General features: G+C 36.8%; 1 protein-coding gene across 2 annotated transcripts in view; it reads left to right on the plus strand.

The window, feature by feature from the left end:
• Positions 1–19,413, plus strand: part of SS18 (SS18 subunit of BAF chromatin remodeling complex) — a 42,582-nt gene that overhangs the window by 15,953 nt on the left and 7,216 nt on the right. The window contains exons 4-8 of one of the 2 annotated variants that reach the window (XM_084209731.1): positions 788–941; positions 7,329–7,550; positions 15,538–15,705; positions 16,416–16,520; positions 18,690–18,782. In XM_084209731.1, coding sequence (XP_084065857.1) covers positions 788–941; positions 7,329–7,550; positions 15,538–15,705; positions 16,416–16,520; positions 18,690–18,782 — 742 coding nt within the window. The remainder of the gene's footprint in view (positions 1–787; positions 942–7,328; positions 7,551–15,537; positions 15,706–16,415; positions 16,521–18,689; positions 18,783–19,413) is intronic. The other variant, XM_084209732.1, reaches the window with a different exon arrangement.

Raw genomic sequence — 19,413 nt, forward strand, 5'->3', positions numbered from 1 at the left:
CTACTAGCAGTTTCTCTGTCTCCTTACATTGCTATGAGGAGAACCTACCAGTAAATTCCCCCTTGTATGTATTGTTTTTCTTGCTCTCCCTCTTTGAACTCTCAAGGTTATTCAGTTATTTTCCTCACAATTTCATTAGGAAATTTGCCAAAAACATCCTTTCTAGGCAGCTGTCTCTGGACCTTTGGAGGCCAGCACTAATGTGCTTCCAGTCTGTAGGGGGTGTTTGGCATGGAATTATGAACTAGGCCTTCATTGCTTTGGGGGAGAGCAGGGAAGAGATTGCTAGTGTTTTACCACACTCAGGTGCAAATTTTTTGCTGGTCTATGAGCATTTAGAGGCTTTCATCTCATGTTGTACCTGTTTTGTCCCAGTGTAAGCACTGTTACAGCAACAAATAGTTGATGTGAGAGAATTACACTGAACACTTATTTCTCTCTTGAATGAAAGCTTTTGTGTGTGTGTAAGGGAGTGACTCCAGCAATCTTAAACTGTTCAGATGTAATTTTTAATGAGGCATTGATCTGTTGTTTTTTTTTTTGAAGTGGTGCTCAAAGGTGCTGCGGTGTTGTCTGCATGTAATACTTCATGTAAAATTGATTAAAATGTTAAACATTTTGCCAGAATTAATGTTGGGAGGAGTTAAACAGATAGAGAAAGAAGTACATTTCAGCGCTTTCTTTCATACGCTGTTGAACAATATAGGCAAGTGCTGTACCATATGTACATATAATATATTTGTCAGACTAACTGCTTCTCGTGTTTGACTAAACTGTCTCCTTTCAGCCACCCACACAGAATATGCCTATGGGTCCGGGCGGGATGAGTCAGAGCGGCCCTCCCCCACCCCCGCGCTCGCACAACATGTCTTCAGATGGCATGGTAGGTGGGGGCCCTCCTGCACCACACATGCAGAACCAGATGAACGGCCAGATGCCTGGTAAGTTTTTCTCCTCTAAGACATTAACACCAGCGTTGCCTGGCAACTGAAACGACATGGGGGCTCAAGGGATACTAGATTGTTGATGACAAAACTGCTTTGAATGCCCCCGAGTACAAGCTCTCTTAGAGTTTGTTAGCTACAGAGCTACGTGACCTGTATTCAGTGTTTATCAGGCTGCCCTTGGGCTTTGATGTAGCTGACACACAGCATTCCTCTGATGAACAGAACTGGCTAAATTTAGTCTGTTTGAAACCATGCAGTACAGCTGGCTTTAGAGGGCTTACTGGGGAAAGGTATTGGCCTGTGGCTGAGCGAACACAAATCCTTCCATAAAAAGATAATGTGAAATCATTGTAGCTAAATAATTAGATAATAATAAAATAGATACATCTGAAAGCGGCTGTTTCTGATTTGGTTAAATGTTTAAAAGAAAAAATAGGCTTTTTTATACAGCTTTCACTAATCTCCTGTGTTCTTTATTATTGAAGATGTGTTGAATCGTAAGGGATTTGTAAAGGAATGGCCTCCAGATTATTGTTCTAGGTGTAAATTTTAAGTCAGTTTCTATGCCATCCTGTTTTGTAATAAAAATAAATGTACTTGGCAAGACAGAAACAAAGCAGAGAAGGAGGATGATAAAATTCCACATTGTACCTACCAATACTGGCTTCGGGGTAACTATTCCCTTTAGCAGTCAGATCAGAGTGGAGTAGGCAATGGAAGAGCATGCTTCTTTATATAGAGGCTATTTTCATGAATTTCCACTTGTAAAATCATACTGCCTATTTCATGTGAAATGGCTTTCAGCTTAAAATTGCATTCCCAGGATTGCTTTTGTTCAGGATCCCTTCTTCTTTTTTTTTTTTTTTTTTTTTTTATGGAGGAACTTTTCATACAAAAGCTCCTCAAGGTATTGATACTTTGAAGAAAGGAAACTACTGTCAAAGGATCTTTGAAAATTCATGTCTCACTGGTGTCAAGGATAACCTTCCTGACAGCAAACACAGTAATAACTATGAAAAACTTAATACAAAGTAAAAAATAAAATAATTTTCTGTACTCTCTAATTTCTGTGCAAATCTTGATAAAATGGACTTGATAATGGCAGCTTTTCTGAAAGAGTAGCTTGAATAGCCTCCAGAGGCTGTGTGTAAGAAGTGCAGTAAAAGATCTAGAGAAGTTAGTTTCGTGATACATGTTGGTCATGGTCTACATTTGGAAGTGTAAAGAGCAATATATGCTGCTCCCTAAGTAGGGCAGAGATATTCTGATTATGATGTCCTTTATCCATCTAAGATCCATCAGTTCCCATGGAGAATAGCATTGCCTCTCAAAAATCAGTCTCTTTGACCCTCAAGTGTAATCATATTATTGTTATTATAGTGATCTTTTCCAAGGAGAAGGATTACTAAGTCACAATGTGAGCATAATGACTTCACTGCAGAGCCACAGGGGAGAAAAGTCACTCCTTAAACATACATATTTTGTAATTAGATAGAATAAGAAAAGAGCTCTTAGGAAAATACATGAAAGGTAAATAGCTTTGTTTTGGTATTCACCTAGACAGATACTTAAATACAGTTTCCAACTAAGCTTTAATTTAGCCTTTCCTTCAACATATTCCCTTTCTTGAATGTCTGTTCTTTCCATCTCAGTTTGAAGTTTTCTCTGAGGATGTGAAGATAAACAGCTTAGGATGAGGGCATCTCTAATATCAGAAAGGCTTGCTAAAATAATTTCATAGGTTGGAAAAAGGGAAACAGAATCATCTTGGTAAGTGTATAGCTGAATTACACATATTTTTTCAAGTGTGTGTTAGTTTACCTACTTGTGAGCCTTTCTGTGTTTCACAGAGATATTTCTCTGTATTTCTCTTTGTAGTTCTAATAATTTCTGCATTGTATGCATTTGCTTTCTGGTTTTAGGGCACTTACTCTGAGCTTACATAAACATTCGTACTAAAAACCAGATAAAAAATCTTAAATATCTGTAGAGATGATATGTATAAAAGGAGTAATATCACTAATCTTAAACCAAGAGAATCCAGGACTGACAGCAGTTGACCAGCATGGAAAAAATAAAATGCAGGCTCTTAAAAATGCCAGCTAAGGATTTCAGGTATGACCTGAGCAGGGGCTTCCACAGATCTGAGTATGGGCAGAAGAGAAGGATGATAATGAGAGGATTAGAAGAACTGCCTAGTGATCATCAGGGCATGAGTAATTTTAAAGTTCTGCTACAGACCTGTCCCACTGCCTGAAGGGCAAAGGATGATTTTTCTTGTACTTATGTCCTGGTTAATACAGAACTTGAAGTGCTGTTGGGGCCTTTAATTGCATCCCCTGACAAATGTGTGTTTGTATCCTCTTGCCAAAGAAGACAGTCATGACAAACCTTTTTCAAGTAGTGATACACTTGAGTGTTATTTGTACCTGTGACAGATTGTGGTTTTTAGCTGAAAAAATTGCTGTCTGAAGAGTTACTTTGACTGGGTTTATGGGATGCAAAGTAAGGGTGGTTTGGATTTGGAAGGAGATGATGAACTAAGATGTGCTGGGGGCAAGTTATCTTCCTGATTTCTTGAGGTTGTTTTCTCACATATAAAAAGTTGAAAGGTAAGACTAGCTATAAGGGTCTCTGTCCTTTGTTGTGGCACTAGTAGGTGACCTTCCTGAATAACAGGTCCTGGTTCCAGCCAGAACAGGGTTAATTTTTGCAGTAGCCTGGAGGAGGCATGGCCAGGACCTGGAGGTTATTCTGACCTGCAGGATATTGTGGGGATTCTGTGTGGTGAGCAATTGCCAGTGAATCCTTTGCATTGTGTACACTGTTATTAATACTGTTGCTGTTACTGTTCTTTTCCTTATTTCATTGCTGTTTCTAGTAAATTGTTCTTATCTCAACTTGTAATCTTTACCTTTTTTGCCTCCTGTTCACCTCTCCAGCCCAGCACAGGAGAGGGGATAGAGGGGAGCAAGCAAAGTGGTGTGTGCTTTGGAGTGTTTTAGTGGAAATGGTAAACTGGGGAATAGCATTTCTAAACCACAACACAGTTGTTTGTGTGTTCCCAACAACTTCTCTCAAAATCTTTCCTTCCTTCAAATGTAGTCTCAAATGTATTTAGTTTGGATTACAGCTTCTTGGAGGTAAGATATGTGCATAGGTGGTTAAAGGAAAAAGGACTTCTGTTTATACTCGGGATAGATAGTTACTCTATTAACTTCATTATAACACAGATCTAATTATAAGTATATATATCTAAGTATAGCACTTTTAGCAATTACTTTAAAGTGGAGATACATACTTCATGCCTCATTAATTCACTCTCAGTTCATTCATATTCTCTTCTTCCTATTTCATTTATCTGTATAAAAAAGAAAATCAATTGTTTTGTGCTTATATGCAAGAGAACTCAATGAAGTGTTTTGACAAGCTACAAAAAAACGTAAAAAAGTTTGACAAGTTATAAAAAAACATGTAAAGTGTGTTTTTATTATTTTTCATTTGCAAGGTTTTTGATCCTATGGTCTTAGCTTTTTTTCTCTTCTTGTTTTCTAGCTTCTCACTAACAAACCCCTAGATTTTGACCACAGAAAATACACATACCTCGCAATTAATGTGACAGCTTTTTCTTATGAATGCTTTCTTCTGTTTTAGTGCTATCTGAGTCATGAATATAAACCAACCTTTTAGAGGCGGTGTGTTATTTTTTCAGGCTATCTCTTGTGATGGTTTTTGCCTTCCTCATTTTGCTTCTTATATTACCAGTTTTTAAAAACTTGCTCCCTTGTGTGCTTGTCTCACTCTCTCAAGTCTATCACTGACAATGTCTTCCTTTAATCAGAAAGAAACAAAGCTGCTCTCAGGCCCTAACTTTCTGGCACCAACCCTATGTATTCCTTCCTTTACTTAGGAAAATAGTCTTCTAGCAGCTCTGCAACAGTTGCTTGGCACTACAGTAGGAAGCTTTTCTTCACTGTAGCTTTACCTCAGAGCACGTTCATGACTGAGCTCGTGGTTAGAGACAAGCTCACTTTTTCATAATTAAACTGTCTCCATGTTCTCATTATTACAGAATTAAGCAGTGTTGAATTGAAGAGGGGCAGCATAGGCATCTGTAGTACTCTTGTGGGCATAATCCTATTCACTGAATTACTTTTTCTGTATTTGTGGTGGACCTGCCTTTGTACATATCAGCAATCTCTGCTTACCTTGTTTTGCAGGAGCAGTGAACTGCATGTTTGATGCCTTTTTCAGCTTTTACACTTCCCTTGACAAAATAGGTTTGTGTTTATTTCAGTAAGGTGTCTTAAGGGCAAGAGGATAAACACATTTTAAAACTTACTCTCTGTTTCTTCACTTTGGCTTTAGTAGCCATGTTCATTTATCGTTGTTATCTTTTTCTTCTGCATCTTTTTGTTTCAGTCAGTTAGTGACCTTTTGTCCAGCTCTCTGTGTCCTTATTTCTGCCTTTATTCTACCCTAGATTAGTGCATTTTTTTTCATTAGCCAAGGACTTAGGAGCTGTTTACATCTGGGGGGGGTGGGGGGGTGGTTCTTTGTTTTTGTTTTTTTTTTTATTTTCACTGGGAAATACGTAAACAAATCAGTACCTTCCTACAGCTCTACTAGTGTAGTTTCTTTTAAATTCCTCTTCTTAGACTTTGCTAGCTTAGCAAAAAACCTGTGTCATGTTAAGCAACAGCAGCATCTTAGTGAAACCTGTACCTATCAGCATTTGCCTTGTTTGCTGTGGACCTGGTCTGTCATGCCCTCTGGTTCTACATATTTTCATGAGGTCTTCATGTGGTGCTTGTCATGGGCATAATCCATGCATTTCATCTACTTTTTTACTTGTCATAGTTCTATCTAGTCCCACTTCTTACTAATTTTAGTTCTAGCAGCTGCTCACCTATTCCACCTAAAGTAATGAGTAAACTGACCAGATGGTATTATAATGTTGTACTTGTTTAAGTACCTATTGAGAGTAGATTGAATTCAGAGAATAATCTGAATTCAACCTCTGTTGTCAGGAAGAAGGGAAATAAAAGGTGAAAAGATGTTGTTGGCACATGGGTGTTGGAGCAAGTTGCTTTTCCTTTGCATCTTCATGAGCTGAACTGATAGTTTGGAGACTGTCGTTCCAGTGATCATCCCCTACTCTAGTAATCTGCAAGTACAGTTGCAGAATATTGGCTGTATAGTATATGATCAAAAATGTTAAATAGTTCTTCAGCCATTTTTATTTTTCATTGTTTCATACTGTCTGAATCACTGCAATGCTAGGTCCATTAGAAATCAAAAGCCTTGATTTTCTGTTGTGTTGAAATTTTCCACCTAATTTACAAGTAGAGAAGATGCAGCACATTTCCTGAGACATTTTCCCTTTGTTCCTTTTTTCACACCTTTCTCTGATTTCCAAGGTTGTTCTTTTACGTATTCACAGCAAGGTGATGTGTTTACCAGCCTAGGTCACTAAATGCTTTCCATTTACATGTCATTCTTATAAAAAAGTCATGATTGAAGTATCAAAAAAAAGGCTTGATGTCTTACCACAAAGATTTGTTCTCATTCCCATCTCAGGAGATAAACTCAGGAGTCGTCCTCTTGTCATGAGCAATTTTTGGTTACATTTTTATATACGGGGGCATTAAAACACCTGTGTAGAATGAGTTTGGCTCATAGGTTTTCCATAAAAGCCTTTGCTGTTGTATCAGTGATCCATGGAGTGCTTGTCACCTTCTCTTCTGTGGGTGACTGTATAATCATTTGAATGAAAATTAGCCTAAGCTAGCATTTTGTGGTGGACTTGGCAGTGTTAAATTTGTTGTTGGACATGACAGTCTTAGTGGTCTTTTCCAACCAAAATGTTTCTATGATTCTATGTAATTATACCATGTTAATGTTAATACTGACTGCATTTAAAAATAATAATAATTGTTAGTTTCAAAAAATTGCCTAGCATGGGTTGTTTGAATACACAGAAATGTTACATCTATTGTAACAATTACAGCTCTGATGAAGTTTCAACCTCTCGTTACACTGGTCCTCTGCCATTCAGAACGAAATTCAGGCTGTATTATGCAAGTACTAAAAAGGCTAGTTTTGTGTGTGATGTGGATAGAAGACGAGCTACAAATTCACCTTTGTTTCAGTAGCTTTAGTTACTCAACAAAAGAAAATGTATTTCATAGTAGAGATGAACTTTATTGTTCACTTTGTTATTTTTGAAGTGAGGAAATCATGCGCAAACTGTATTTTAAATTTATTTTCATGTAATTGTATTCAATGACTTCTGTTTAATTTTGTGATTCAGTCTGACTTTTTTCACCTGCTTTTATGATAGTTAATGTACAACTATTTTCCCTGTTTTTCTTTCTGAAGGACCCAACCATATGCCTATGCAAGGACCTGGACCTAACCAGCTCAATATGACAAACAGTTCCATGAATATGCCTTCAAGTAGCCATGGGTCCATGGGTGGCTATAATCACTCAGTGCCATCGTCACAGAGCATGCCAGTGCAGAATCAGATGACAATGAGCCAGGGACAGCCGATGGGCAACTATGGGCCCAGACCAAACATGAATATGCAACCAAACCAAGGTAAGTGAGGTATCTGTTAGCTTCTGTAAAAGGAAAACATCTTGTGTGCAGATTTTTTTTAAAGGTCTTATCTTGTAGATTTCTTTCTCTAAATGTGTTTGTACCCTGAGATTGGCTCAGTTGCTTAGAGCATGGTGCTAAAGAACAAAAATTGTGATTTCAGTCACCCTATGGGCCATTTACGTAAGACGTGGGCTCAAGGATCCTTGTGGAAGGATCACCTCAGAATACTCTGAATATTCTGTTTGGAGAATTGTACATATTCATGTTTGGAGGATTCTACACCTCTTTTCTCCCATATACCTTTGACTTTTTGTTTATTTGCAGACATTTAACTGTTTTCAGGCGTAATGTGAGAATCTGGAAATCTATCTACTTTCAGCAGTTATAAGCTGGAGCTACTGTTTGTCTTTTTCAGGCATTACACTTCTAGCTAAGTGTTATTGTCATGCAGGTTGATAAAATACATTTTTACTTTTAAGTCTCTTGGTTAAATGGAAAAATCAAAGTCAGATAGCCCTCAGATAGATCTAGTTAGTCTTTGTTTTCTGCTGCATGCTGTTTCAGCAGTTTTAGCATGGAATATCTGTTTAGTCTTAGAGAAGCAAAATTCAGTTCCAAGAACAAATCTGGTACTTCCTACTGTTTTCATGAGATGTCCTTGTGTATATAGTAAAAATCAAAGCTAATTTTGTATCTAAGGTATTTCCATTGCATAAACTGATGGTGTTTTGATGTCCTTGTTGAAGAGCCAAGGACATTGTGGAATTAAAATATTGCATTAGAGTCACAGCACAGCAAATTACTAAGTTGTATATGTACTGCATATTCTTATAGAGGTGCTTTACAAGTCAGCAATCAGTATTTTCAGCTTACCTGTTAAGTCTGTTACTGCACTGGATCTGTACATAGCACCTGCTAGAAGACATATGACAAACCAAAGCTCCACTTTTTTATGTGTAGATACCATCTGTTCCTGAGGTGTACAGACAGACCAAGTCATACTGGTCAATTTGATTATTAGGTTACAGAAAGGTGCAAAACAGACAGAAGACTAACTTAATGAGAGGCTAAAAATAAGTCATGATAAGAGAAGCTGTTTCTGCTCTTTTCTTACCAGATCTCAGGCCTTTAACATCCACATTGTTAATTGCATTTTTCTTAATGTATAACAGTGGAAGAAACAAAAGATTGGTACATAGTAGGGGAAATCATACGTGGGAATACTTTTGACTGTCTCTCTGAATTAGGAAGTTATGTCTGTATTCTGGGCAATACATAGTGTAGTAATTCTGTTGTAAGATGCTTTGGAAAAGTCCTATGCTGTTTCAATTCAGATTTTTTAGTTGCAGAGTTAGCAATAATTATGTAGCAGTATATGTGAGGGAGCCATCTAGTAAGTCACCCTACAGAAAATGTTTTTGTGTGACTGACCTAAAATTTAGGAGGTGATTCCATCTCAAAGTAGCATTCTTTACTCTTCCACATAATATTCCCTTGTTGTTTTTTCAGTACTCTTGTCAAACTTGAAAATTGGTCATTAGAAACTAAGCAGAAATAAACTTCAAAAATTTCTGTGCTGAACAAATAGCAGTACTGAAGTGACTGGGGAATAGAGAATAAAACAATATTAACCAAATTATAGGTTCAAGAACAAGAGCAAAATCTTTACTTAGAACAATGGTACCAATGCCATTAGGGCCACAGTAGGCTTTTGCATTGTGTAACTCTAATTATGCCAAGTTATGACTCTTTAGGCTGAGACTTTTCCCATTTCAAGTGTCTGCTTGAAGGCCGGTTCTATTTTGTGCAGAGGTTTCACAGAAGGAGAGACCAGTGGGGTGAAAAATCATATTCTTTAAAATGTTTCAATGTCTCACAAAAACATAAGTAAACAGAGCACTTAATATATAAATGTAGGAGTGCATGTGCCCCTTTCTTTAAAGCAAGACTTTGAAACTTGTCTGTTATGCAAACAAAGTGTTATTTGCTGTTAAATGAAAATACTGTTCCAAATACCTGTGAGAGAGGAAGTCTTAAGTCTGAAGATGGGGATGTTTGTTATTTTGATCTGGTTCCCAGTCAGGTCTGCTTAGTACATTTCCTCCATTTTCTACTCTCAGTTGTTACATGTGTATTGATGTTTGATGACAAATTAGAGGAATTTTTTTTGGTATCTTTACTCTCTTGTGACTCCAAGACAGCTGGGCAGAGAACAACAGCAATCTGTGAGACCATGAGAAATTTAGAGGTAGGTAGCCAAGCCCCAGTCTGGCTGGGCAGATGTCTCAGCCAAGCATGGCCACTTCAGGCTTCTCTCCTAAGTGAAGAAACAAGAATGAGCTGCTAGGAAATGCACCCAGTGCAGTTTAAGAAAAGGGGAATAAACAGATTGGGACTCAAAGATTTCTTAACTGGTCATATGTACAACAGTTCAGAAACACAAGTGAACCAAAATTTCTGAACCTCAGTGCTGTTGGTCAGAAGACATTTGTGAACCCCTAAGTGGGCTTTGTTTCTTTGTCTTACAGGATTGATACGTACTGAAAATGGGAGATTCTGTTACGTCTGTCAGTTAATAACAGCACTAGCTAAATATATCTCCACAAGATGAGGTCTTAGCATCTCAAGTTGACTGTTAAAAATTAGATGTTTTTGGCCTTAATCTTTCCCTATGTGGGTTCTTCATCTGTAGAGGAATGAATCTGATGGTAGGATTACAATACCATTTGATTTCACAGGAGAGTTGTCAAAGTATATTCATTATGAAGATTTGGACAAATTACTTATGGGTCGCATAAGAAAACCTATGAATAATTTAATAATTCTGTCTTCAGTGTTTGACTAGGCATCACATCTTGCATGAACTATTAGGAAGAAACAAAATATTGAAATAGTTTTTCAGTGGGTAAAACCTACCATGTGCTGAATGAAGCCAGTACTTCTAGGGAAAAAGAAGCATACTGTTATATAATAGATAAAACCACCATAACACTCAGAAAGGCTTGCTCTGACACTTGGGTTAGGCTTGAGCATAACCTCTTTACGTGCCCTTGATACCAAAACACCTTGCTGTATATACACCTTGTGAGGCAGATGGTGTTAGGAAGAAAAAAATGAAAAAGTGCTAATTAAGAAATAAAATGCATAGTAACAGAACTGTTTGCTGGATTCACTTGCTGTATCCACTCTGTACTCGTTACTGATTTGCACTAGTTATAAAATGCTGTCCAGAAGAATACGGTAAATGAGAAGCAAAGTTTTCATGGTATTGATTTTATATAGTCAGTCCAGTTTAAAAGAGGAATTCTAGTAATTTTGGACTTAAAAAGCAGAATATTTTAAGTGGGAGAGTCTGTAGATGACTCTTAATTGAAAAGTTAATATAGCAGCCTGGGACATCTGCTAGGAATATTGGCTACCTTTTTGGAAAAGATAGGAAGCAGAAGGAACTGAATTAATATTGAAGAAACTATGTTCTTATGGGTGCATTTCTTCTTGTGTATGGTAAACTACTTAGGTTGAAAAAAAATTTCACGTGTTGCCAGTTTTTGACTTTTCAGAGGGAAAGATAGAGGCATGATTTTTCTGAAACTTGCATGGAAATTCCTATTTTTTTTATGTTGACCAAATCTTTCACACTCAGGGAATAATATTTAATGTGGAATTAATACATTTTATAAGTAAGAACCAAGAAATTGGTTCTTGGTCATCTCAGAAACTCTGTTTGGTATGCTTGGCCATCCCAGAGACTGTTTCTCATTTGTCAGATCCCTTTGCTGGGATTCCATTCCAGTACTAGAAGAGCTTGACACGAAGTTGCCAAATTCCCAGTGTCTGTTGAATGAGCATTATATGTTTCCTGTGGTAAGGGAGGAGAACAAGTTTACAGGTGACTTGTACAGGACAAGATCATGTTGACTCAGTCATTTGCTGACCAGTTGTCAAATCTGGTGCTGAAATTTTTTAATGATAATTTCATTTATATAACCTTGGAAAAATTCCATTAAAATTTCACATCTCTTTCACTTACCTACAAATACGAAGATATGGAAAGAGTAGAGATGAGACAGATGTAGATTCCAGTTGTTTTGTTGTGCACGTAAAGAAAGGAACATAAAGATAGGAACATCCAATGTTATTTGAAATATAAATATATTCAGGGTGTATGGCAGGTCAGGATAAAGTGATTTCTGAGTTTGACTATCTTTTGTGAATGTCTTCCCATCTGTTCACTCCCATGTAAGCTGAGACTGTTAGGTTTCAGTACCTCGACTGTTTACAGTAGTCAAGATGTTATGGAAAAAGCCGGGCAGTCTCAATTTTTTTGAAATCTAGCCTATTAAAGGGAAATAAAATTGCCTCCGCATTCTGAAATGCCATCATACTGTAGCTGCATTGTGTAGGATGTCTAGCTGTAGAAGACACTGTAGTTTTGTCATAAAAAAACCAAAAGATATAAACAGCTGCCACAGAGCTTGTGCTTTCATCTTCTTTCCCTGGAGTAAAACATGAAAAGCAGTGTTGGTAACTAAGGAATTTTTTTTCTATGACATTTTGTGTTCTAATTTTTTTTAAATGATACCTGAAATTGTGGTTCAGTTTGAGATGAGAAATTTGTGGAGTAATAAAGTGTGGAGAAGTGTCTACTGTCTTTAATTTGCAGCCTGAATCATACATTAGGAGTAGCAAAAAGTTTTGTATCCTCAAAGTCTTTTGAGATAATGTTTAAACTGCTCCTGGTGTTAAAACACTTCTAGGATGGTGGTTCATTTGACTAAGCACGTCTTAACTGTATTGTTTGTCAAGTTAAATTGACCCTGCATTATAGTTTCTAAGATAGCTCACACAAGGCTTAAAACCATCATTTAAAAAAGAAGTGTTTTTTTTAAAACACGTGGAAAAACATCAAAAGGTGAAGGCTGCTGCAGTTTGTTGTTTGGTGTTACCTGATTGGGGTTTCAAAAGCTGTGTTTTAGGGTGCTTGTAAAAATCTGTGCCACAAATAGGAGAAAACATAGTCATTGAATGGTTTGGCTTGAAAGGCACCTGAAAGATCACATAGTTGCAGCCTCCCTACTGTGCTACAGCTAGCCTAGGTTTCTCAGAGCCCCATCCATCCTGGTGGCTTGAACACATCCAGAGATGGGCATTCTCAACTTCTTTGGGCAACCTGTTCTAGTGCCTCACCACCCTCACACTAAAGAATTTCCCCTAATATCCCATCTATACCTGCCCTCTTTCAGTTTAAAACTATTGCCCCTTGTCCCATCACTGTCTGCCTGTATAAAAAGTCCGTCTCCTTCCCTTTATAAAGCTCCCTTGAAATACTGGAAGTGAGGTCTCCCTTCAGCTTTCTTTGCTCCACACTCTCTTAGCATTTCCTTATCTATCCCTCTCATAATCCTTTTGGCCTTCCTCTTGACTCGGTCCAACAGGTCTTTCTGTGTCTTTCTGTGCTGGACCCCCCCTAGAGCTGGATACACAGTAGGATCTCACCAGAGCAGAGTAGAGGGGCATGTTCACCTCGCTTTACCACCTGACCATGTTTTTTCATGTAACCCAGGATACAGTTGGTTTTTTGGGCTGCAGGCCCACATTGCCAGATCAGACCCAGCTCTTCATCAATGCAAACCCTCAAGTTCATCTCAGGGCTGCTCTCAGTGAGTTTCCCACTCTATACTCATATCTAGATTTGCCCCAATCCAGGTGCTGCACCTTGTACTTGGAATTCTTGAACTTCATTTGGTTCTCTTGGGCCCACTTCTCAAGTTTGTCCATATCCAATGAATTAAGAGTCTTAAGTGTTTTATTAAGTTTTGGGATTTTATGTCATATTAAGTATTACACAATGAATAAACATAGCTTTCTCCTAGGCTAGGTTTTTCAAATGTGAGAATAAAGTCAAAGTTTCCTCAAAACCACTGCATAAAATGGTTATGTAGAGTAGAGACCATGGCGGTTCTTTTAGGTATCTTTTTAATAAGAAGAACCAAACTGGAAGGAAGCCAGGCCGTCTGTTATGAACACAGCACACAGCCTAATACAGGGTAGTGAATTCTCATTGTGGCTCTACAAAGCGTTAATGAAGTTCTAATTTAAAAAGCAAACAGAAAATCTCTACATTGCACCACAGGGACCCAACACATTTTATCACATTGTATTGTGACTAATATTAATATTGTTAATTAACAAGCTTTCTTGAGATCTAGGAATATTATGGCAACAAGTTTCTATTTTTTATCAAGACTGCCTAATGTTTCTCAGTACCTCCAAACAGAGGAGCAATGAAATGGAATAATCTAAATTACCTACTCATTTAGAAGATCAAAAAAAGGAAAAGTATTTTGCCAGTAATTAAAATAAGTACATCTGAATTTAACCCCCTTTTTTTTTTTTTTTTTTTTTAAAGTTGGGACGCAGAAATTTGTCTTCCTGAATGACAGAAGCATAACTGGATCTTCTTAAGAGTGGCCAGTATTTATCTTTAGTGGAAAATGAAGCTTAGGCCACCTTACTTCTCAGTGAGAGATCCCACACTGGGGTTTTATGGGATTTAACTAACGCACTTTGAATTCATACCATTAATTAATTTGTCGTAACTTTCCCTTGTAACTCTGCATAGAGAGTATATAACTGACTACATATTTCTTTGCCTGTATAAATCCATTGTCACTTGGCTGTATCTAGGTATTTTTCCAGTTTCACATAGGACTTTCTGCTTGTGTGTCAGCACCTAGTTTTTCAAAAATACTGAATGGAATGGAAAAATGTAAGCATACAGAAAGAAGGTGATGTCTTCCTTTTTCTCCTTGGACAGTACTTAGGAATGGCTCTGCTAGTTTGATGTTTGATGTCATGGTTTGTTTTAGTTTTTAGTGAGGCTGCTAGTTTCTTCTTGTCTTTGTAGTTTATAAAATAACTTGTTTTTTAAAAAGTCAAAAAAAGCTTAGGATTTGGCCATTACAGACTGGGCAGTATGTGTGAAGTGGTTTGAATTAATATATTACAAAACTCTGTTGTTTTAAAAAAAGTTTACCTCCTTGTCAAAACTTTTTCCTCCTTGTGTTTTTGATACTGGAATTACTCTTTTCTGAAGTGGTACTACAGAGGAGGCACAGAGGCTGTTCTTTGTTAAATGTTGCATCAGTCTAACTTGCAATCTCATATAATGAAATTGTGTAATCATCACTTTCATTGCTGTGTGGTGTCAGTAGGGTGCTCTTTAACTGTCTGTTTTCATTACTGAAATTTGCATTTCTCCAAGTACAGCTGTAATCAGATTTTGTCAGTTGATAAAACATGGACAGTACTTGATCTCTCCTGGTCTCTTCCTGTGGTTTATAGAAGCTTAGTGCAACTAGGTATGAAAGATTTTTTTGTTACAGGTTGTTTAGGACTGTTCAGTGTCAGGCAGAGCCTGTGTTCTGTGGGCCTTCTGCATATGCCTGTTGTGTAATTACCTGTCTGCTTCATGTGGTTTGTCTTTACAGGCTAAATAAAATTGTTGATTTTGTGATAACAGCTTAGTGGTTTGTTGGTGGAATATAGCAGCAACTATGTATGTGTATTGAAACTATGCTCTGAGGAGATCACAAATGTTAAATAATTTTTCTATGACTTACCAAGGTTTCACGATCAGGTTTTCACCTACACTTCTTTGGAAGATATTTTTTAAAACAAAAAGTCGTGAAAGTGTTTCACGAAAGTTATCTTTGTGTAGGTGTAAACTAATATCTGTGGTTTTGAAGAAAAATCATCTAAAAAGCAACCTTATTTAGGCTGATTTCTGTTTTGTAGTTTGGCTGCTGAATTGTTCACCTATATTTGCATAGGTCCAGAAACAACAAACCTTTACCAGACCAGTGGATATACAGAGCTTTTTTTGGTCCATTTTTAAAGGTTGGGTTTTCCATCTTCTTTTGGAAAGGTTTAATCACAAATAATTTTTGTGTATTTGACATTTTTGCTGCTTCTCCTTTTGCAGGTCCAATGATGCACCAGCAGCCTCCCTCCCAGCAATACAACATGCCACAGGCAGGTGGCCAGCATTACCAGGGGCAGCAGCCACCGATGGGAATGATGGGCCAAGTTAACCAAGGAAATCACATGATGGGGCAAAGGCAGATTCCTCCATACAGGCCACCACAACAAGGTAGGAGTTCACTTCAGTGTTTTTGCATTGATTTTAAATAACCATGGTCAAAAACATTTTACATCTCTTTCTTGCTTACACCAAATTTCTTTTTAAGTCATTTGGTGTGACAGACTTTGTTTGCACACACTTTTTGTTACCCATTTTAAGGGTGGTTCTTGCAGCAAGAGATTACTGCTGTCACCATGAAATGTGAAGACAAGTTTGTTTTCTTTTGATTCTTTCTGAGATTATACATCTGAAATTATGCATCTCATATATGCTGATGCAGAATTCTGTTTTGATATTTAAATGATAGGTACAGAAAAGGAACAGAATACCTACTTGGTTCTGGATTCATTTAATTACAAAAAAAAGAATGATGTTCCACGATTTTGGTTCTCTTTTTTCTTTTTAGTCCTTTTCAACAAGCAATGATTTTATTTTTAACACCCTAGTCTGTTATACGCATTCCTAAAATGAGCTCAAAATTGAAATTTGATATATCTAGTCTCAGTCTAGGGCAGCTAAACAACTGTGTGTTTGTTTATGTGGATAGATACATTTACTTTTTTTTTTTAATTAAACCAGATTACATATGTTGTCTGTAATGCAACAATACGGGTGGGGAATACATTTGAGAAATATTTCTCATACTAAAATCAGAAATTAGCAGGCTTTATAACAGAGAAAACAAGTTATTTACGTATTGACTGGTTGTGGTTTTTCAGGCCCACCACAGCAGTACTCAGGCCAGGAAGACTATTATGGGGACCAATACAGTCATGGTGGACAAGGTCCTCCAGAAGGCATGAACCAGCAATATTACCCTGATGGTAATCTCTCATAAATGTTAACTTTCCCATTTTCTATACCTGCCCAATACTAATGTAGTCATATGCCCAAAATTAGGGGATGAGGCAAGAATAGTAATTGGATATCATACCTCACATTTTAAAAACCCTCCAAATTCAGAATTGTTAATACAGTTTTAAGTTACTATGACTAGTTAAATTTGCAACTTAAAACATGCAATTTGTATTACTCCCATTTGAAACTTAAAAACAATTGTAGTATTTCAAAAGAATGGAAATAATTTGTTTCTCTCAAAGAATGGAGAGTTCCGTAGCACATCTAATATGATTGATATGAATTTAAACAGTCATAACTTTATTATCAATAAGAGAGGGGGCGATATCCTTTTATTAAAAATTTTACTGAACTGAAAAAACTTGCTAAAAAGATGTGGGTTTTTTCTGTAAATACTCTACTTTTTTAACTTAGTGTTTCATTTTCATGTAAGTCGCACAAATGTGTTATTGCTGACATGGTACGGGCCTTCAGTTTAACATTTATATAAAGTGGTCCCTGCCCTGAGGATATTGAAAATGTGAATCCTCTTTAGATGTCCCCTCAGTGCTTTCAAGACAAGACTGACTCTTTAAATTTCATAAATCTGTCCTCCTACCTCTTGGAATACAGAGTGCTGAAGACTATTGGATTGTGTTATAAGTTAGAAAAGTTGAAATTAACTTGTTTTCAGGCTGAGCAGAGACTGGGAGAACAAAGATGCTAACTCTGTGATAACCATGTGTGCAACTTAATGGTATCTTATGAAGCTCAAGAAATTTGGGAGATGTTAATGTTTAAAAAATATATACAAAGCAAAGCTGTGTAATTGCCAAAGCAACTACTCATAGCAAATAAAGGGATGCAAGTCAGTTGTTTGAATTGGATTTCTGTCAAGCTGATTTTAAGGTATATTGAGCCTTATTTGTATAAGCTTACATTAATTTCTGGAGGTGTGTGTGCAGTGTTATTTTACAAGTTGCATTAACTGGTAATTATTCAGATTTCATTTTGGAACATTTATGTATACACATGAACACTGAATTGTTACAGGCAAGTTACTCTAGTAAACGCAGTTTGATGTTACCATCAACAGCTTTGTGGCAGCACAGATGACTTCTAGGATCTATTCCTTCTAAAGAGACATCTTTATCATTACCTCATTATTACTCTTATGTAGAACACAAGTAGAATATTTTAAGACTTGTTTTAATGGTTATGTATGCATGTAAGATTCAGTCAGTGATGTATTGTACAGTTGCAGACGTGATGACAAAACCACTGAGTTTCAGAACTATTTCCTCCTTTCCTTACTTGCATGTAAAAATTTTGTTCCAAATTTATACTATTTAATTTCAAATGTAAACGAAATTTTGGCGTGTTTTCTTGACCAAGTTAGCAATAAGATATATTTTGATCGTCTGTAACACAAAATATATGTGTTCTAAATACAACAACAGGTGGGATGCTTACTGCATGTGTTGGTTTCTTAATCAGAGATGCCTGTAGTCTCTGAGTAGAAAGGTTTGTTTGTAATGAATCTGCTCAGGACTGGAATTTAAGAGGAAAAGTTTTCTTAAGACTTTAAGTAGGAATTCTGTTTGTAGGGAAAACCTTGAGAGTGTTGTATTTCTGTCATTCAAAACCAGAATTTAATGTAGATGATGGTTCATAACTTCATTGAGCTTTATTTGTTATATTTCACACTGCTTTTAGCATATGCTTTTGAATTGGAGATCAGCAGAACAGGTGTTAGACAAAGTATGATAATTGCTTTCTTTGTTCATTCTAATTTAATTCAGGTTATTTACATGTGAAAGGCCTAAATGCTTTCATTTTTTTTTTTGAGTGAAAGATGAAGTACTCTCCCCCCCTCCGACTCCCCCAACAAGGATTATTGGAAGGTTAAGACCATCCCTTACTGTGATGTTTCTAGAACTACTGCATTAAGCCTTTTTTTCCCCTGTCACATGTTAATTCAATATGAAAGGAAATCATATTAATAAGTCTTTGGCTAATACAATTGAAAATTCTTTTTCATGTATATCCAGTTGAAAAACTTCTTTTTTTTCATTTTTCTGAGAAATGAAATATTTTTAGGGTTTTCACTCAGAGGCCATTAACGTTTCTTCCTGTCTCTTGTCGAATTGATGTAGGTCATAATGATTACGGTTATCAGCAACCGTCGTATCCTGAACAAGGCTACGATAGGCCTTATGAGGATTCCTCACAACATTACTACGAAGGAGGTATCTATATACCTTCACACACATACGCACAGACATTCCCTTTCCTCCCCCACCCTCAACGGGAACAGAAATTCTTACACAACACAACTTATACCCATGCAAAGCTCTTGTAGAATACTAGTTGCTGGCTGTCTTGGAAATGGCAGGGAACTTGGAGCCTTCAGAATAATTTCTTGCAAACACCTTAAATATATAACCACAATTTGCCATTCTAACAACAGTAAAATGACTAAAACACTCTAGAGACTTATTTTTTTTTTTACCTCAATGGAAATTTTTATTTTAACATAAATTTGTTGGTTCAGTTATATATCTTTTTGTGTGTGTATATATTTTGTATAATTATAGTGCCGTTAGGAAACAGCTTGCTGATCTTGTGTAGCTAGTCTGTGCTCTTGTAGCTGTCCTTAATTTTGTCTTTTATTTTATTTTATTTTATTTTATTTTATTTTATTTAGCATAGTCATGATCTTATGACTGTGATGTTCCAGTAAATGTAATGCTCGTTTGGCAGAGATGCTGAAAATGCTGCAGTTCAACTTCGCAAAATTGGCTTTAACTGCAGTTTGTTTGGCCGAGTTCCTTCTGTTTGGTTTGAGTTTTCTTTGTTTTGTTCAGTTTTTGAAATCGA

The sequence above is a fragment of the Fringilla coelebs genome (assembly GCF_963513975.1).
Source record: "Fringilla coelebs genome assembly, chromosome: 1".
NCBI classification, from domain to species: Eukaryota; Metazoa; Chordata; class Aves; order Passeriformes; family Fringillidae; genus Fringilla; species Fringilla coelebs.